The sequence below is a fragment of the Aquarana catesbeiana genome, linkage group LG05, assembly GCF_042186555.1.
Source record: "Aquarana catesbeiana isolate 2022-GZ linkage group LG05, ASM4218655v1, whole genome shotgun sequence".
In the NCBI taxonomy this organism is placed as follows: Eukaryota; Metazoa; Chordata; class Amphibia; order Anura; family Ranidae; genus Aquarana; species Aquarana catesbeiana.
The window spans coordinates 648,518,143-648,539,591 of NC_133328.1; the positions used below are offsets into that span (position 1 = coordinate 648,518,143).

Here is a 21,449-nt window from a genome sequence, read left to right on the forward strand (position 1 = left end):
AGTGTGAAAACATTCACAGCGTCATGACGTCATAGCTCCACCCTACATGTTTTGTCACACGGCGACATAATCAGGGGCAGCTTTGTTCCCTTTTATGATTTATATGTCTATGGGAAACAATCAACTGTTATTGGTGGAGTGGAGTATTTTCTCAGCTTGTGAGGGAGCTCAGAGTGTCCCAGTACATAGCGGATCGAGGTGAATGGATGTGGTGACTTTCAACATAAGCGCTATTTGACTGCTCAGTCACATGGGGGGTCAATACCTGCTGATAAGAGATTTCATGTGTTGATGGTGGAAGGAGCTGTTCTGACATCAGATCTTCATATTGACATCATGTCTTTTGGGTGTGTCTGAGGTGTTCTGGCTATATTCCTGTGGACTTTTTTTCTGGACTTTTTGTTTCTTTGTTGTGTTATAAATTTCTATTGGAAGTGCTACACTTCTCCCTATATGTATTTAAGATTTGTTGCCTACAAATTGTGTTAGCTGCTGTTATGGATTTTTTATATCTAAGCGCAAGTCATTTTATTGAATATTTTAGGTTTTAGGTTGGCCGTGGTCCACAGCGTGAGGACTTCATATGTTCCATAACTCCACCCAACGTGTTTCGTCACATCTAAGGTGTTCTAGCTATATTCCTGTGGACTATTTTTTAGTGGTCAAAACCCTTCCTGAGCTGGTGAGGAGGAACAGAGGATGAGGAGATACTAAACACAGTCTGATACAATCTGATACTCCAACCTTGCCTGGGACTGATGCCTATGGCCATGAGCCCCAGACACAGGAGCCAGTACCCTTGCCTATTCACTGTTACTGAAGGTTTTTAATTGTGAAGGCAATTGTTACATTTTCACATTAGGAAGATAACTACTATATGCTGCGCTCTGCCATTTCCTTTTGTGTTTTTGTAGCAAAAGAGTACTTCTCCTTCTTAGGCCATTTGTACACGGGGCAGTATAGTCATTGTGCTTCCCTCCTGGGGTTTTAGTGCATCTGAGAGGAAAAGGTGAATGTAAACATCCCTTGTGACAGCGACAGACAGTGACAGGTACTCTTTATGGAGAGATCTGGGGTCTTTTAGACCCCAGATCTCTCCTCTGTCTTTAAAAAGCATCTGATCACACCAAGATCGGTGTGATCAAATGCTTTCAAGATTTAAAAATGGTGCCGTTTACATCCGGGAAACTGGAAGTGATGAAAATGCTTGTTGCTTCCAGTTTCCTACCGGTCCGCCACAAGCTGCAGAAAGCCTTCCAGCTCTCCACGAGCCGCAAAAGGACCTGCCGGCCCCCCGCCGAAGGACCTGCTGGCCCCCCGCCGAAGGACCTGCCGGCCCCCCGCCGAAGGACCTGCCGGCCCCCCGCCAGCCGCCGAAGGACCTGCCGGCCCCCCACCAGCCGCCGAAGGACCTGCCGGCCCCCCACCAGCCGCCGAAGGACCTGCCGGCCCCCCACCAGCCGCCGAAGGACCTGCCGGCCCCCCACCAGCCGCCGAAGGACCTGCCGGCCCCCCACCAGCCGCCGAAGGACCTGCCGGCCCCCCACCAGCCGCCGAAGGACCTGCCGGCCCCCCACCAGCCGCCGAAGGACCTGCCGGCCCCCCACCAGCCGCCGAAGGACCTGCCGGCCCCCCACCAGCCGCCGAAGGACCTGCCGGCCCCCCACCAGCCGCCGAAGGACCTGCCGGCCCCCCACCAGCCGCCGAAGGACCTGCCGGCCCCCCGCCAGCCGCCGAAGGACCTGATGGCCCTCTACAAGCTGAAGAAGAACCTGCCGGCCCTTCACGAGCTGCAGGCATCATCCCGGTATAACCACTTGAACTTAAATGAAATACATGTATTTGATTTGGCAGCAAAGGGGCACTGTGCATTAAGGTCGATTACCTGGAAATTAGAAAACCTGCATTGCAGACATTCGTCCCTGGACACGTAGAGGTACATTCCGGGCATTCGTCCTTGAACACATAGGGCCCTAAATCCGAGTACCACTCGGTACACCGTTTAGCCCTGTCCAGCCACAGCCTGCCATAGACTTTGCCAGGCTGTAGTGCTAGATGCTGCACTTGTCCCACCTGGGCGCACTAAAAGGCAAGAGGGACCCACAGCAGATTGACAGCCCCCATGTGGAAGGGTCTTTATTGCTGATCAGCAATGGAATCTTGTGATCTGACAGACTAGAAACATTGTATGGACTCTAGCAGTCATTCCTAGGGAACTGACGCACATTGTAATTGTATGTTTACCTTGTAATTGTATGTTTACCTTGTCTACACATTGTTACCAGTTGCCATCAGCTCCGATCAGATCCAGATGATACTTCTTTTAGTTCATCTATACCATTATCTATAATATTTTATTTCCGATTATCTATAACTTTATCTAGAACATTTTAGTATCTCTATAACATTATCTGTAACATAACAGCCTGAAGATAAACCTGATGGACTTTTGTCTTTCCTCAGCCTGCGTAACAATTCACCTTTCACGTTTAGTATAGGAATGTAAATATTCAGTGAGATCTGCGTATTCGTGGTGGCATTACCATGATGATCCGCTGTGCCAGGCGCGTCCTGGCAAAGAAATAGATGAGGCGGAGCCTCTTGGGCAGACGCAGGTTTCGGAAGGGCTGCAGGGTGATGGTGTGTGGGGTGTTGGGCCTCAAAGCTTGCTGGCGCTCATATCGCTGGGTGCGGGTCACCGGCTTGGCAGGCGGCATGCAGGCCTCCGCTGGCATCCTCTTGTTCAAATCGGCGAGCTGAAAGAGAAGCAGACACAACGGAGGGGACCCATCAGTTACAGCCCACCTGGAAATGGACGCTGCATTGGTTTTATACTCCTAAAGCGATATGCCCTGTAATTATCAGTAAAACACCGGCTCAGCCTTAAAAATAGAGCCCAAAGGACACTCTGGGTACAGACTGGATCTCCCAGCGGCTGGGCTCTTACCTCCATTCTGCGGATGTCGATGGAAAGGACAGTGGTGAAAAAGAACATCTGAAGGAAGAAGTCCGACACAAGACCAACGACTGCGAATAGACAGAATTCCTGATATAGAGGAAAACAGTGGAGTAAGGTCAATGACACACTGTTGCACTTGCGTTTTAAATACATTGTGTTAAAATTTAACGCATATGTGGTGAATAGCAGGTTAAGGACACCGGCGGGTGCTGGCTCTACTTATTCACTGGTTGTTAAGGACACCGGCAGGTGCCAGCTCCGCTATTTACTGGTTGTTAAGGACACCGGCGGGTGCTGGCTCCGCTATTTACTGGTTGTTAGGGACACCAGTGGGTGCTGGCTCTACTATTTACTGGTTAAGGACACCAGTGGGTGCTGGCTCCACTATTTACTGGTTGTTAGGGACACTGACGTGTGCTGGCTCTACTATTCACTGGTTAAGGACATCAGCGGGTGCTGGCTCCGCTATTTACTGGTTGTTAAGGACACTGACGGGTGCTGGCTCTACTATTTACTGGTTATGGACACCAGTGGGTTCTGGTTGCGCTATTTACTGGTTGTTAAGGACACTGGTGGGTGCTGGCTCCGCTATTTGCTGGTTGTTAAGGACACTGGTGGGTGCTGGCTCCGCTATTTGCTGGTTGTTAAGGACACTGGTGGGTGCTGGCTCCGCTATTTACTGGTTGTTAAGGACACTGACGGGTGCTGGCTCAGCTATTCACTGGTTAAGGACACCGGCGGGTGCTGGCTCTACTATGCACTGGTGGTTAAGGACACCAGCGAGTGCTGACTCCATTTTTCACTGGTTAAAAGAGAAATAAGGGGTTTTTTTTGTTTTTTTTTAGATTTATACTTACCTCAGTCTATGCAGCTTCGGTCCGATGCTGCATCTGTCCCCCAGCGCCTCTGCACTAAAAACCGAGCGATCGAACATCGACGATCACTCCGTTTTTAGAGCTCCATGAGCAAAGAGCTGCAGACTGTCAGTCACAGCTCTCTGCTCATCTCCCTCCGCACTCCTTGGAGCGCTGAGCTGTGCAGGGGGCGGAGTGGGCCGTATCAGGCTGTCAGCAGCTCGCTGAGAGGCTGAGACAGGTGTCAGTCCAGGCACCTAGCGGATCCAGACTTCCATTGTTGGGATGACGGGGTGCCTGGACTGATGTCCGTGACGTCAGCAAAGAGCAAACGGGGCACAGGAGTGCAAAACGAATTGCACTCCTGTGATCCATAGGAGCTCTGGCTGGACTTCTCCTTTAAGGACACAGGCGGGTGCTGGCTCTACTATTCACTGGTTGTTAAGGACACCGGCAGGTGCTGGCTCTACTATTCACTGGTTGTTAAGGACACCAGCGGGTACTGGTTCTACTATTCACTGGTTGTTAAGGACACCGGCAGGTGCTGGCTCCGCTACTCACTGGTTAAGGACACCGGCAGGTGCTGGCTCCGCTACTCACTGGTTAAGGACACCGGCAGGTGCTGGCTCCGCTATTCACTGGTTAAGGACACCGGCAGGTGCCGGCTCTGCTATTCACTGGTTAAGGACACCGGCAGGTGCCGGCTCCGCTATTCACTGGTTAAGGACACCAGCGTCTTTTTTAAAAATTATGCGTCACCCAAAAATAAAACACCCTGGTACATTTTTAATATTTCTCCATTGACTTAAAATGGAATGTGCATTTTTGATGGGCTTTTGTAAAGCGCACCAAAGATGCAGCATGCAGGACTTTTCAAACCGCAGCACACTGATGTGAAAAGTCACATGGGATATTTAATCAATAGTGCACATTTTGTTTTTAAACCTTAAAGTGGAGTTCCACCCAAAAGTGGAACTTCCACTTTAAGCACTCCTCGCCCCCTTACATGCCACATTTGGCATGTCATTTTTTTGGGGGGGGGGGTGGGTACCTGGTTTTGACAGGTACTTCCCATCCCCACTTCCTCCTTCCATCGTTTGACCGCCTAGACGACGACTCCTCTCCCCCTAGGTGGCCCCTCCCTCTCTGCAATCTTCTGGGACACGTCACAGGTCCCAGAAGTTTGCCCGGCCACTCGGAGAGCGCAGCGCGACTCGCGCATACGCTGTGAAGCCGCAAGCTGTCACAGCTGGGCGCCCACAGTTGCAATGACAGCGCCACGGGGAGTCGAGGGGGGGGGGGGGGGAGCGCGGCTTCCGGTGGCCGCATCACAGGGCTGTGGGACAGAGGCGAGCGTCCGCTTATGAAAAGTCAGCACCTGCCCCTCTTTAACAATCCTCAGCTCCCACCGGTACGATGTCCGCCGCCCTCTTGCGTTGGTGGATGGATAAGGGACTCTACCACATAGGACACTAATTTTGACCATAGAGGTTTAGGGCCTCTTTTTATTTTGTGCAGGATTTGCAGATGTGCCCCCCCCCCTCTCGAGAGATTCCGCTTACAACAAATACGGCAATTCTGAGGTTCTTCATAAAGGATCGGTTCCGATCTCACAGCGCCAACACAGCTCAAAAGCAAATGTATACAGGAGACTTTACAGAGGGGAGATTTTTTTTTTTTTTTAATTCAGGAGACTGTTTTTATGTTTGGCTATACAGCACTACAGAATATGTTGGTGCTACAAAGTAGCACAAGTCTGGCCCCCCGAGTTGGGAATTGTGGGTATAATGGATGAAGTGCTGAGGAGTATCAGTGAGTACAAGGCACTGAGCTCCGACCTTCACTATCTCATCTGATAAAGAGTCACATCCTGCAGAGAGGCCGGGAACTCCCAGGAGTGTCTGTTATCTGTACTGTGTGGTCATTTATGAATGATGGCGCTGTGTTCAGAGGTCACCGTCATCCTTTACTATACAACACACAAAACAAACCACCTTTAAATCCTCTCTTCAGTCTTCACAGTTGTACCAGCTCCTCTCCCCCACCCCCAGCTTCCTCTGATTTCACCGCACACTGTAAACTTCTCACAATGTGCATTAGAAGCTGCAGCAAGTCAGATAGAGCCCCGCCTAATATTCTGGCTGGAGAACGCCCAGCATCATCTTGCTTCCCCCAGCCTGACTGTGGGCGTTACCAGGACTGCTGTTAGATACCAGGGGGGGGGGGGCCCATACATCCAACCTGACAGCGCCCCTTCCCCCAAATAATCACAGTTATGAATGAACACAGTGGGTGATCGGTACAGATCACTCATTGTGTATATTCAGGAAAAGGAATGTGCTGGTAAATGTGACATCATTTCCTGGACCTTTCCCCCTCTCCATCCTGAAGGATCCTACAGTGTGCCGGTGGCAAGGAGAGGAGGGAAGCGGCAGCACTGACGGGGCGGGGGGGGGGCTGGGCAGCAAGGGGCAATGTATGGTGCACAGGGAGGGTGATCAGTACAGCGAGGGGATTACTGTAACGGATCCCCTGTATGGTTCTCTCTGCAGCAGCTGAAAGCCGGTAGGAGGGAGAGACGAAGCAAGCTTTCAGCTGCTGCAGAGAGAGCCATACGGGGGGGGACCAGATGTGGGCAGGGAGGGTGAACGGCATGGCAGGTACTGAAACCGATCCTCTGTATGGCTCTCTGCAGCAGCTGAAAGGTGGTGGCAGGGAGAGAAGAAGCTAGCTTTCAGCTGCTGCAGAGAGAGCAATACGGGGGGACCAGATGTGGGCAGGGAGGGTGAACGGCATGGCAGGTACTGAAACCGATCCTCTGTATGGCTCTCTCTGCAGCAGCTGAAAGGTGGTGGCAGGGAGAGAAGAAGCTAGCTTTCAGCTGCTGCAAGGAGAGCAATACGGGGGGACCAGATGTGGGCAGGGAGGGTGAACGGCATGGCAGGTACTGAAACCGATCCTCTGTATGGCTCTCTCTGCAGCAGCTGAAAGGTGGTGGCAGGGAGAGAAGAAGCTAGCTTTCAGCTGCTGCAGAGAGAGCAATACCGGGGGACCAGATGTGGGCAGGAAGGGTGAACGGCATGGCAGGTACTGAAACCGATCCTCTGTATGGCTCTCTCTGCAGCAGCTGAAAGGTGGTGGCAGGGAGAGAAGAAGCTAGCTTTCAGCTGCTGCAAGGAGAGCAATACGGGGGGACCAGATGTGGGCAGGGAGGGTGAACGGCATGGCAGGTACTGAAACCGATCCTCTGTATGGCTCTCTCTGCAGCAGCTGAAAGCTGGTGGGAGGGAGAGAAGAAGCTAGCTTTCAGCTGCTGCAGAGAGAGCCATACAGAGGATCGGTTTCAGTACTTGCCATGCCGTTCACCCTCCCTGCCCACATCTGATTCCCCCAACTGCCTGGTCCCCGCCCTGCTAGACCGAGCCCTGTAGAGGAGGAAATTCAAATATTTATGACTGAGCAGCAAGTGATTTAATTTACCTGAATGGCGGGTACCAGAGTGAAATAACCAATCAGGATGATTCCCAGCTCGGTGGCCATGTTCTTCATGATGGACCAGCTCTCATTGCTTAACCCTGCGCACACAGGAGACACTGGTGAAAATCAAGTAGTAAATTCGACAAAAGGAGCTCACCATGAAAAAAAAAAAAAAAAAAAAAAAAAGGTCTTTTAGCATGCCTGTGACCCCCTGTGTAAAAACGATATTGGGTAATGGAAGAATAGAGCTTGCAGGTTTGCTGCATGGGGTGAGGATGGTTTTGAATTCTTATTGCACACAGGGAAGCTTTCCTTATACTCATGTTGAGCATCTTTAACAGGATCTTGTAACAAAACAGAGACCCCTATGGCCTCACGCACTCTGGATGTTTAGTTCCGGTGTTTCAGTGCAGCTGGAAGGCACGCCGCCAGCAATCTGTAGAACTTTATGAGGCGCTAAAAACTGCTGCGGCTGGAGCACAGAATTGTACTTACATTTAGGGCAGTATGCGTTCCGAGAGACAAATGTCCAAAATACAAGCAGTGTGCGTTCCGGGCATTTGTCCCCGGGCGCATGTTCCTTAGTACCATTCACCGCAACATCCAGCCGCAGCAGCTTTCAGCCTCTCAGATTTCAACATTGTGCTGGCAGCAGGACTTCACTGCACTTCCCCTGATTACTCCTGTGTTCATTCATAACTGAAGCATTGTAAACCATGTTTACTATGAACAAGGGAGCCTCTGTACAGAGTGCTTCCTGCTCATCCATTCTGCATTGCAGCTTTCCTCAATCTCTGTCTCAAAAGTGAAACTTTAGAACCCTGTGATTTCACCAAGGCTCCACCTAAGAGGACTGTTAAAAAAAAAAAAAAGTGAAAAATGAACAAAAATATTGTAAAAAAAAAAATAAAAATAAAAGTATTATATATAGTATCTCACAAAAGTAAGTACACCCCTCAGTCACATTTGTGTAAATCTTTTCTTCTATCTTTTCATGTGACAACACTGAAGAAATGACACTTGTCTACAATGTAAAGTAGTGAGTGTACAGCTTGTATAACAGTGTAAATTGGCTGTCCCCTCAAAATAACTCAACACACAGCCATTAATGTCTAAACCGCTGGCAACAAAAGTCAGTACACCCCTAAGTGAAAATCTCCAAATTAGGCCCAAAGTGTCAATATTTTGTGTGGCCTCCATTATTTTCCAGCACTGCCTTAACCCTCTTGGGCATGGAGGTCACCAGAGCTTCACAGGTTGTCACTGGAGTCCTCTTCCCCTCCTCCATGATGACATCACAGAGCTGGTGGATGTTAGAGATCTTGCGCTCCTCCACCTTCCATTTGAGGATGTCCCACAGATGATCAATAGGGTTTAGGTCTGGAGACATGCTTGGCCAGTCCATCACCTTTACCCTCAGCTTCTTTAGCAAGGCAGTGGTGGTCTTGGAGGTGTGTTTGGGGTGGTTATCATGTTGGAATACTGCCCTGCGGCCCAGTCTCTGAAGGGAGGGGATCATGCTCTGCTTCAGTATGTCACAGTACATGTTGGCATTCATGGTTCCCTCAATGATCTGTAGCTCCCCAGTTCCGGCAGCACTCATGCAGCCCCAGACCATGACACTCCCACCACCATGCTTGACTGTAGACAAGACACACTTGTCTTTGTCCTCCTCACCTGGTTGCCCCCACACACGCTTGTCACCATCTGAACCAAATACGTTTATCTTGGTCTCATCAGACCACAGGACATGGTTCCTATAATCCATGTCCTTAGTCTGCTTGTCTTCAGAGAACTGTTTGTGGACTTTCTTGTCCATCATCTTTAGAAGAGGCTTCCTTCTGGGATGACAGCCATGCAGACCAATTTGATGCAGTGTGCGGCGTATGGTCTGAGCACTGACAGGCTGACCCCCCCACCCCTACAGCAATGCCTAGGCCAGTGATGGCGAACCTTGGCACTCCAGATGTTTTGGAACTACATTTCCCATGATGCTCAACTACACTGCAGAGTGCATGAGAATCATGGGAAATGTAGTTCCAAAACATCTGGAGTGCCAAGGTTCGCCATCACTGGCCTAGGCCATCTTTATGTAGAGCAACAATTCTTTTTTTCAGATCCTCAGAGAGTTCTTTGCCATGAGGTGCCATGTTGTACTTCCAGTGACCAGTATGAGAGAGTGAGAGCGATAACACCAAATTTAACACACCTGCTCCCCATTCACACCTGAGACCTTGTAACACTAACGAGTCACATGACACCGGGGAGGGAAAATGGCTAATTGGGCCCAATTTGGAGATTTTCACTTAGGGGTGTACTGACTTTTGTTGCCAGCGGTTTAGACATTAATGGCTGTGTGTTGAGTTATTTTGAGGGGACAGCAAATTTACACTGTTATACAAGCTGTACACTCACTACTTTACATTGTAGACAAGTGTCATTTCTTCAGTGTTGTCACATGAAAAGATAGAAGAAAAGATTTACAAAAATGTGACTGAGGGGTGTACTTACTTTTGTGAGATACTGTATATATTAAAATATAGGGGGCACTAATAGTGAAATCCAACCAATGCAGATTAAATATGTAAAACATGTATATGAAAAATAATATATATCCCAACCCTCTACCAGATGCATAAATAGGCATTTAAAAGAATAACATATTGTGAATAAATAGATAAATATTCAAAACAATAACAATTCATATATAATGTGATATAAAGTAATATATATCCCTGAGCCACCCCCATCAAATCATTCTTTGCAGCCATTACCTTTTGTACCACCACCCCCTCCCTTTAGAATGTAAGCTCTACGAGCCGGGCCCTCCTGTCCCTTCAGTATTGAACTGTACTGTAATTGTGTTGTCCCCCTTATACATTGTAAAGCGCTGAGTAAACTGTTGGCGCTATATAAATCTTGTATAATAATAATTATATATATATATATATATATATATATACACACACACACACACACACACACACAGACAGTAAATATACATATATAAAATTTATAACAAAAATTAAATATATATATATATATATATATATATATATATATATATATTATAATAAACATTAATATGTAAACTTTATAGTAATAATAATATTATATAATAATATTATTATTATAATAAACATAAAATATATATATACATATATACACACACACACACAAAATTAAATATATATTTTTAATAAATTAATAAAAAAAAAAAAAATTAAATTAAGGGCTCATGTACTCTGGCTGCCAGAATGAGTTATTTGTTCATGCAGCTGGAGCCGTTATCAGGCTGGGAGGGGGCGGGCCCTGTCAGGAAGGCTATACGGGGCCCCATGATTTCTAAAAGCAGCCCTGGGTATAAGTCTACAGAAAGACTTCTCCCCCCCATGGGTCTCAATCACACGCACCTTGTGCTATCCGCAGCTTCACTTCCAGGTCAACCGGAGTGGACACGACCGACTTTGTCAGCACCAATACGTTCTCCAGACCGATCACCACCACCAGGTACGGGAAGATCTCCCTGCAAGAAACAGGAGGCTCTTTATACTACAGATCACCTCTCACCATAGACCGGGCCCCGGGCCCCCAATATACTGAACAGTCTATAATGATAAAACAGAAACGACTTACCCGCCATTGAGGGTTGGCGTCAGTCCAAACAGGGTGCACAAACCCACCGACATCAGCAGGGAGCTCAGGACCGTCACCACCGCCGCCAGCGCCAGACCCCACTTCGACTTCACCAGGTCAATCTTCCCTGCAAGGACAAAGAGACGATGGTCACCACACGACACCCAGACGGGACGGCACAGATAAGGCCGGATTCTGCGATATTATTATTATTATTAGGACTTGGAATCGCTCCACATAACGATCACATAAATACAGGAATTTCCTGCAATACAATCGCTCCCTTCTCATTACATTGTTGTCTATATACAGAGCTTTCCTAAAGTATTCAGACCCCCCCCTTTCACTTTTTTTCAATGTTATGTTGCAGCCAGGTAGTACAGTTGTTTCACCACCTGACCTCAGGAAGATTTACCCCCCCCCCCCCCCGCCCCATTTTGTGACCAGGCCATTTTTTTGCAATACGGCGCTGCGTTACTTTAACCGACAACTGCGCGGTCGTGCAGCGCTGTACACAAATAAAATTGATGTCCTTCCCCCCCCCCCCACAAATAGAGCTTTCTTTTGCTGGTATTTGATCAACTCTGCGTTTTTTATTTTTTGCGCTATAAATAAAAAGAGAGACCGGAAAATAAAATAATAATAATAATAATATTTTTTTTTTTTACTTTCTGCTTTAAAACATATCCAATAAAAAATGTAAAAAAATCTAATTTGTTAAAAAAAAAAAAAAAAATGTAGGCCAATATGTAATCTGCTACATATTTTTGGGAAAAAATATGGGGATTTTGCTTGTTCGGCTTTTTTGAACTTTTGAGATGAGCGTTTTAGGGGCTGAAAACCCTCAGGTGTGAATGCACTCTTCATGTCATTGGTTCCCACAAAGTGTCAGTAAGTGTCAGACTGTCCGCCACAATACTGCAGTCCCACTATAAGCTGCTGATCATCGCCATTACTAGTATTAAAAACAAAAAAAATTGCAATAAGCGCAAAAGTTATAGCGTCTACAAGCTGTGGGATATATACTGGATTTTTTATTTTTGTTATACTAGTAATGGTGGCGATCAGCAACTTAAAGCAGGACTGCGATAGTAAGGTGGGCGATCTGACACTAATACAGTGATCAGTGCTAAAAAAATATGCACTGTCACTGTACTAATGACACTGGCTAGGAAGGGGATTAAACATCAGGGGGCAATCAAAGGGTAAATGTGTGCCTAGCCAGTGTTTGTGTGTACTGCGATTGGTGCTTTTACTAAGGGAAGTCATGGATTTTATTCCCTGCTATTACTTCCCCGCTGACAGGACAGAGCTCTGCCTTGTTTACACAGGCAGGGCTTTGTCCTGTGTAAATTCATGATGCATGATGCACCCGGTGATCGACATCTGCTGTGCTTAGTCACAGCACGGCCAGGTCGCCGGCGGTGTGCACTCCCTACCCGGAAGTGTCCGATCAGGTACGTGATCTGGAGCAGCGGAGCCGCCTTGCTGCCGTACATCTATGTCTAGGAGGGAGCGAGAGATGGGGAGACGGAGGAAGGGGAGAGAGAGAGACGGAGGAAGGGGAGAGAGAGAGAGACGGAGGAAGGGGAGAGAGAGAGAGACGGAGGAAGGGGAGAGAGAGAGAGAGACGGAGGAAGGGGAGAGAGAGAGAGAGACGGAGGAAGGGGAGAGAGAGAGAGAGACGGAGGAAGGGGAGAGAGACGGAGGAAGGGGAGAGAGACGGAGGAAGGGGAGAGAGACGGAGGAAGGGGAGAGAGACGGAGGAAGGGGAGAGAGACGGAGGAAGGGGAGAGAGACGGAGGAAGGGGAGAGAGACGGAGGAAGGGGAGAGAGACGGAGGAAGGGGAGAGAGAGAGAGACGGAGGAAGGGGAGAGAGAGAGAGAGACGGAGGAAGGGGAGAGAGAGAGAGAGACGGAGGAAGGGGAGAGAGAGAGAGAGACGGAGGAAGGGGAGAGAGAGAGAGAGACGGAGGAAGGGGAGAGAGAGAGAGAGACGGAGGAAGGGGAGAGAGAGAGAGAGACGGAGGAAGGGGAGAGAGACGGAGGAAGGGGAGAGAGACGGAGGAAGGGGAGAGAGACGGAGGAAGGGGAGAGAGACGGAGGAAGGGGAGAGAGACGGAGGAAGGGGAGAGAGACGGAGGAAGGGGAGAGAGACGGAGGAAGGGGAGAGAGACGGAGGAAGGGGAGAGAGACGGAGGAAGGGGAGAGAGACGGAGGAAGGGGAGAGAGACGGAGGAAGGGGAGAGAGAGAGAGACGGAGGAAGGGGAGAGAGAGAGAGACGGAGGAAGGGGAGAGAGAGAGAGACGGAGGAAGGGGAGAGAGAGAGAGACGGAGGAAGGGGAGAGAGAGAGAGACGGAGGAAGGGGAGAGAGAGAGAGAGACGGAGGAAGGGGAGAGAGAGAGAGAGACGGAGGAAGGGGAGAGAGAGAGAGAGACGGAGGAAGGGGGAGAGAGACGGAGGAAGGGGAGAGAGACGGAGGAAGGGGAGAGAGACGGAGGAAGGGGAGAGAGACGGAGGAAGGGGAGAGAGACGGAGGAAGGGGAGAGAGACGGAGGAAGGGGAGAGAGACGGAGGAAGGGGAGAGAGACGGAGGAAGGGGAGAGAGAGAGACGGAGGAAGGGGAGAGAGAGAGAGACGGAGGAAGGGGAGAGAGAGAGAGACGGAGGAAGGGGAGAGAGAGAGAGACGGAGGAAGGGGAGAGAGAGAGAGACGGAGGAAGGGGAGAGAGAGAGAGACGGAGGAAGGGGAGAGAGAGAGACGGAGGAAGGGGAGAGAGAGAGACGGAGGAAGGGGAGAGAGAGAGACGGAGGAAGGGGAGAGAGAGAGACGGAGGAAGGGGAGAGAGAGAGACGGAGGAAGGGGAGAGAGAGAGACGGAGGAAGGGGAGAGAGAGAGACGGAGGAAGGGGAGAGAGAGAGACGGAGGAAGGGGAGAGACGGAGGAAGGGGAGAGAGACGGAGGAAGGGGAGAGAGACGGAGGAAGGGGAGAGAGCACGGAGGAAGGGGAGAGAGACGGAGGAAGGGGAGAGAGACGGAGGAAGGGGAGAGAGACGGAGGAAGGGGAGAGAGACGGGAGGAAGGGGAGAGAGAGAGACGGAGGAAGGGGAGAGAGAGAGACGGAGGAAGGGAGAGAGAGAGACGGAGGAAGGGGAGAGAGAGAGAGACGGAGGAAGGGGAGAGAGAGAGAGACGGAGGAAGGGGAGAGAGAGAGAGACGGAGGAAGGGGAGAGAGAGAGAGACGGAGGAAGGGGAGAGAGAGAGAGACGGAGGAAGGGGAGAGAGAGAGAGACGGAGGAAGGGGAGAGAGACGGAGGAAGGGGAGAGAGACGGAGGAAGGGGAGAGAGACGGAGGAAGGGGAGAGAGACGGAGGAAGGGGAGAGAGACGGAGGAAGGGGAGAGAGAGAGACGGAGGAAGGGGAGAGAGAGAGGGAGGAAGGGGAGAGAGAGAGACGGAGGAAGGGGAGAGAGAGAGACGGAGGAAGGGGAGAGAGAGAGACGGAGGAAGGGGAGAGAGAGAGAGACGGAGGAAGGGGGAGAGAGAGAGAGACGGAGGAAGGGGAGAGAGAGAGACGGAGGAAGGGGAGAGACGGAGGAAGGGGAGAGAGACGGAGGAAGGGGAGAGAGACGGAGGAAGGGGAGAGAGACGGAGGAAGGGGAGAGAGACGGAGGAAGGGGAGAGAGACGGAGGAAGGGGAGAGACGGAGGAAGGGGAGAGACGGAGGAAGGGGAGAGACGGAGGAAGGGGAGAGAGAGAGAGACGGAGGAAGGGGAGAGAGAGAGAACGGAGGAAGGGGAGAGAGACGGAGGAAGGGGAGAGAGACGGAGGAAGGGGAGAGAGACGGAGGAAGGGGAGAGAGACGGAGGAAGGGGAGAGAGACGGAGGAAGGGGAGAGAGACGGAGGAAGGGGAGAGAGACGGAGGAAGGGGAGAGAGACGGAGGAAGGGGAGAGAGACGGAGGAAGGGGAGAGAGACGGAGGAAGGGGAGAGAGACGGAGGAAGGGGAGAGAGAGAGACGGAGGAAGGGGAGAGAGAGAGACGGAGGAAGGGGAGAGAGAGAGAGACGGAGGAAGGGGAGAGAGAGAGAGACGGAGGAAGGGGAGAGAGAGAGAGACGGAGGAAGGGGAGAGAGAGAGAGACGGAGGAAGGGGAGAGAGAGAGAGACGGAGGAAGGGGAGAGAGAGAGACGGAGGAAGGGGAGAGAGACGGAGGAAGGGGAGAGAGACGGAGGAAGGGGAGAGAGACGGAGGAAGGGGAGAGAGACGGAGGAAGGGGAGAGAGACGGAGGAAGGGGGAGAGAGACGGAGGAAGGGGAGAGAGACGGAGGAAGGGGAGAGAGACGGAGGAAGGGGAGAGAGAGAGACGGAGGAAGGGGAGAGAGAGAGACGGAGGAAGGGGAGAGAGAGAGACGGAGGAAGGGGAGAGAGAGAGACGGAGGAAGGGGAGAGAGAGAGAGACGGAGGAAGGGGAGAGAGAGAGACGGAGGAAGGGGAGAGAGACGGAGGAAGGGGAGAGAGACGGAGGAAGGGGAGAGAGACGGAGGAAGGGGAGAGAGACGGAGGAAGGGGAGAGAGACGGAGGAAGGGGAGAGAGACGGAGGAAGGGGAGAGAGACGGAGGAAGGGGAGAGAGACGGAGGAAGGGGAGAGAGACGGAGGAAGGGGAGAGAGACGGAGGAAGGGGAGAGAGACGGAGGAAGGGGAGAGAGACGGAGGAAGGGGAGAGAGACGGAGGAAGGGGAGAGAGACGGAGGAAGGGGAGAGACGGAGGAAGGGGAGAGAGACGGAGGAAGGGGAGAGAGACGGAGGAAGGGGAGAGAGACGGAGGAAGGGGAGAGAGACGGAGGAAGGGGAGAGAGACGGAGGAAGGGGAGAGACGGAGGAAGGGGAGAGACGGAGGAAGGGGAGAGAGACGGAGGAAGGGGAGAGAGACGGAGGAAGGGGAGAGAGACGGAGGAAGGGGAGAGAGACGGAGGAAGGAGAGAGACGGAGGAAGGAGAGAGACGGAGGAAGGGGAGAGAGACGGAGGAAGGGGAGAGAGAGAGATTTAAGTAGTGAGAGGGGTGTAGGAAGTGGGGGGTAGTGGGAGAGGGGTGTAGGAAGTGGGGTAGTGGGAGAGGGGGGGGGGAGAAGGAGAGGGGGTAGTGAGAGAAGGGAGTTGAGAGAAAGAGGGTGGGTTGATTAGTATTGTCTGCTATCCCACCGTTATACTGTATGAAATACAGGTCACCCCCCATCCCCCACAGATTTCCTCTCAGAGTGGTCTCTCCCCTGTCCGTGTAGAAGGCAGGCTGTCACACTCCGGTTCTTAGCTGCTCGCCGGTCCCTCCTCCCACTGCCACAGCCAATAACACTAATGCCGCGTACACACTGTCGGACTTTACGGCAGACTTTGCGATGGACTTTCTGAATGAACGGACTTGCCTACACACAATCCACCAAAGTCCGTAGAATTCGTACGTGATGACGTACACCGGACTGAAACAAGGAAGTTCATAGCCAGTAGCCAATAACTGCCCTAGCGTGGCTTTTTGTCCGTCGGACTAGCATACAGACGAGCGGACTTTTCGACCGGACTCGAGTTCGACGGAAAGATTTAAAACATGTTTCAAATCTAAGTCCGTCCAACTTTTGAGCAAACAAAGTCCGCTGGAGCCCACACACGATCGAATTGTGCGACGAAATCCCGTCCGCCGGGCAAAGTCTGCCGTAAAGTCCGCTCGTGTGTACGCGGCATTACCCAGTCCAGGAAGTGTAGTCCTCCTCGTCCTCCTCCCCCCCCCCCCCCCCCCCCCGGCTCTCTCGGTCCCTCTCTCTCCTCTCAGGACCAGTAGCCTGTTGACACCATCTATCCCGCGGCTGAATCCATCCTGTCCCGTCCACCCAGGAGCCTCTCATAGGTCCACCTACTAGCCCTGGCCCTCGGGCACTGAGCCCGAGAGCCTGAATGGTCAGTCTGTCCCTGGGGGCGGGCCTTGCAGCTGTCACCGAGTAACCATGGCCGGCACTGAATGGTGCTCACTCAGCATTGCCTCGCCCCCCGGGAGTCGGAGTAAGATGACAGAAGGGAGAGGTGTGGAGGCATGGGATAGAATTTAGAAAATGTGGCCCGGCGGCCAGGTGGTCGGCGGCCTATGGCCGATCTGGGCCTGCCTGCCCCCCCCTCCCGAAAGGTTCCAAATGTGGCACTGGACGGGGGGGGGGGAGGGTGATATAGGAGACAAACAAGCGGAAGTTCCACTTTTGGGTGGAACTCCACTTTAAGGGGGTAAATCTTCTGGAGGGCAAGTGGTTAATGAGGAAATAAAATGAATTGATACATCTGTAGTATCATAAAACATTGAGAACAGTGAAGGGGGTCTGAGTACTTTAGGAATTCGCTGTACACATAAGTTAGTACAAGAAATCAGAAGCTTCCCCCATATTCCATGTGGGCAGCCAGCAGTCATCACCCCCCCCTGGGGGGGTTGGGAGCCCCGTGTGCCCAGAAAGCTCTACCCAGACGAATGCCAAAATCCTCAGCGGCCACATTTAAGACTGCGAAAGACCTGAATGGCACATAAATTCTGCAGTGCACAATGGGACGGTGTCAGAGCTGCGGCACCGGGGCCCGCCCCCCCCCCCCCCCCCTCCGGGGTTATTCACAGTTCAGTCCCCTGCAGGACACTTTCCTTTTATTTTGCTCTAATCGTTCATTTTTCAGGACAAACTTCTGGGGGCTCCAAGACCTCCTGCAAACAGGAATTAGTGACACTGGCAGCAAGAATCTAGAGCAGGGGGTCTCCAAACTTTCAGACTTTACGAGGGCCGTACACAGTGGTCAGTGAGAGTAGAAGGTCCCGACGTCGGTGGAAAAAAATAGTGTCCCATCATTGGTGTCAGTGGGAGGAACCGTGTCCCATCATTGGTGTCAGTGGGAGGAACCGTGCCCCATCATTGGTGTCAGTGGGAGGAACCGTGCCCCATCATTGGTGTAAATGGGAGGAATAGTGCCCCATCATTGGTGTAAATGGGAGGAATAGTGCCCCATCATTGGTGTCAGTTGGAGGACTAGTGCCCCATCATTGGTGTCAGTGGGAGGAATAGTGCCCCATCGTTGATGTCAGTGGGAGGAATAGTGCCCCATCGTTGATGTCAATGGGAGGAATAGTGCCCCATCATTGGTGTCAGTGGGAGGAATAGTGCCCCATCATTGGTGTCAGTGGGAGGAATAGTGTCCCATTATTGGTGTCAGTGGGAGGAATAGTGCCCCATCATTGATGTCAGTGGGAGGAATAGTGTCCCATCATTGGTGTCAGTGGGAGGAATAGTGTCCCATTATTGGTGTCAGTGGGAGGAATAGTGCCCCATCATTGATGTCAGTGGGAGGAATAGTGTCCCATTATTGGTGTCAGTGGGAGGAATAGTGCCCCATCATTGATGTCAGTGGGAGGAATAGTGTCCCATCATTGGTGTCAGTGGGAGGAATAGTGTCCCATCATTGGTGTAGGTGGGAGGAATAGTGCCCCATCATTGGTGTCAGTGGGAGGAATAGTGTCCCATCATTGGTGTCAGTGGGAGGAATAGTGTCCCATCATTGGTGTCAGTGGGAGGAATAGTGTCCCATCATTGGTGTCAGTGGGAGGAATAGTGTCCCATCATTGGTGTCAGTGGGAGGAATTGTGCCCCTTTGTCAGTGTCAGTGGATGAAATGGGGCCGGCTAAGGGCCACATCTGTCCCCCGGGCTGCAGTTTGGAAACCACAGATCCAGAGCAACTGGTAGATGCAGCCGTTTATCCCGTAGAAAAGCAATGATAGGCTGACAGTAGAGCTGCACGATTAATCACTAAGAATCGTTATTGCGATTTTTTCCCCCTTGCAATCTTGATAAAGTATTTCCTGATTCTTTCTTGTAGAGAATTCTCTCTGCTCTGCTGAAGCCAGTGAAAAGGTAAAAGAAAAAAAACAGGCAGTCTGCCAGGAATCACAACATTCTTTAGCAGTGGAAGTATAAACATTGTAACAATTTGTCCTTTAGATCAAAGGAATAGACTTTGGTGTGTAAATGAGGGAAGTTTAACCAATTAAACACTAAACCATTTTCTGACATTTGTTGGTTTCAAGTAAAATTTTTTTTTTATTTTTGCTAGAAAATTACTTAGAACCCCCAAACACATATATATATTTTTAGTAGAGACCCTAGAGAATAAAATGGTGGTTGTTGCAATATTTTATGTTGCACTGTATTTGCGCAGCAGTCGTTCAAATGCAATTGCACTTTAATGAATTAAAAAAAAAAAAAAAAAAAAAATTAACCAGTAAAGTTCGCCCAATTTTTTTTTTGTATAGTGTGAAAGATTTTACGCCGCCAGAATCGTGCGGCTCTAGCTGACAGTGGCCTCCAGCTATCCACAGGTGATCGATTACCTGCGGTTTGGGACAGATGACCGCCCCTATTGCTTATATTTGCACCCAGAAGAATTCTTTGAGATATCGCTTTTCATCAGCTGGGTCTGTATTTCTGGTCTTTTCTCCATACTAAGATCGAGTTTGGTGGGAGGGGCCAGCAGGCTCCTGTAACAATCACAGCGCCCTGGCCTGTTGCGTTATATGAAAGAACACATCCCCAGCATCCCTTTAGACGTGCACCCCCCCCCGCCAGCCACTGGGTGCTACAGAGTTTAGCTGTACAATCTGTTGATTGAGTAGAGTGTAATCGAGCAACTGCTCACCTGACTGCACTGCTAAAAAAGTCTGCAGCACCAAGCAGGGAGGAGAATGCATCTCCGAAGGGATGTCGGGCAAGTGTTCTTTTATAGAACGTTTAGGAACAGCAGTACAGTGACTGATGCCAGCCCTATAGATCAGGACCACACATAATGAAGAGCAAAAATGATTGATGATGAAGATTGGAGTAATTCACACAGGAAATGAAGGCCAGCTCAAATTTAAAGGGGTATTCCGTGGAGATGATCAGCTTCAATATCAGAGAGAACATTGCTACAAGTGGAGGGCAAAAAAGGATAAAAGGTTGGAGTTCAGCTTTAACATAATACGGCTTTGCTGCTCAGCTACGGATGGTGACCTCTCTATAAGTAGGACTCTGAGAAGGTCTATAGGAATCAGTTACACTGGAGGAGGTCCAGCAATTCTGCAGCAATGCTAATGATATGGAAAATGAAGATTACCGCAATGAAAACAAAAAGCAAAAAAATAAATAAATAAAATAAAGCAGCTGCTAAAACTGTGAGATACACACATGTACAGATAAGCAATTCAATGTAGCAGCGCTATAAAAATAAAAACAAATAAAACAACACAAAAAATGAACTGATCCAAACAGTGAATATATGTGAACTGCAACACACAGCAACATTGTGTAAAATTATGAAAATTGATAAACAGTCCATAAAAAACAAAAAAAAAAACAAAAAACAAAAACAAAAAAAAAACATGTCCGGCTTGCGAACCCCTGTCCACTGCTGACGTCAGCACGTCAACCTCCCTACACGCGTTTCGTCACAAACTGACGTCGCCTCGGGGAGGGACATTCAAGAGGCCCTGGTTGGGTACTATAGCCGCAGGCTCACTAGAGCTTGCCTTTTGGTATTTCTATGTGGTGGAGGTGCACTGTCTTGGAGAGGTGTATATATCACAAGAATCTACACTGATGTGTGTTTTTTATGGACTGTTTATCAATTTTCATCATTTTACACATGCTGCTGTGTGTTGTAGTTCACATATATTCACTGTTTGGATCAGTTCATTTTTTTGTTATTTTGTTTTTATAGCGCTGCTACATTGAATGCTAAATGATATATTTGTAGAGAGCTGTACTCACTAGTGAGAAATAAATATAAGCAAACAGGATGATGTAGGTGGTGACCAGAGGGATGAGCTCCGCTATGCCAATCTCTTCCTTGAAATGGACGTGGACCATGTTCTTCCCCCGGGAGGTGCCGTTGGTGCGAGGATACAGCTGTGTCAGGTGGGACCTCAGACTGTTCAGAAACCTGAAAAAAAATATATATAAAGAACACTTACAGGGAACAGCACCACTACACTCCTTCATAACCCAACGAACGGGCAGTAACACAGGAAGATACCAAAACTGAAAGGTTGGTGACACTAATGGTATCACCAATCACCAACCTGGCTCTGCAGCGTGGCAGGTGTGCGTGAGACTCAAACAGGTTTCCAAATCCTTCACAGAGTTCGAGGATTCACATTTATTATTTGAAGTGTGAATTAAAGTGAAGGACGAACTCCAAAAATAAAAAATAAAAAAACTTTCCTAAAGTAAATTCCTCAGTACATTAAAACCTTGTACAGGGGGTCCCCTAGTTACAAACATCCGACTTACAAACGACTCCTACTTACAAACGGAGGCAGACAACAGGAAGTGAGAGGAAATCTACCCCTAGGAAGGGAAATTCTCTCCTGTAAGAGCTATTTTGGGGAAAAGGTACCTCCACTGATGCTTTATCACCAAGGCTTGTTTCCACAACAACCCAAAATTTTCAAAATCCAATTGTCATTGG

General features: G+C 50.0%; 1 protein-coding gene across 1 annotated transcript in view; it reads right to left on the reverse strand.

The window, feature by feature from the left end:
• SCAP (SREBF chaperone) overlaps positions 1-21,449 on the reverse strand; it is a gene marked incomplete in the record, with an annotated part of 103,247 nt that overhangs the window by 19,170 nt on the left and 62,628 nt on the right. Inside the window, 6 exon segments of the mRNA XM_073632510.1 lie at positions 2,544-2,756; positions 2,948-3,046; positions 7,294-7,388; positions 10,704-10,816; positions 10,927-11,053; positions 20,746-20,921. Of these exon segments, the coding sequence (XP_073488611.1) occupies positions 2,544-2,756; positions 2,948-3,046; positions 7,294-7,388; positions 10,704-10,816; positions 10,927-11,053; positions 20,746-20,921 (823 nt within the window).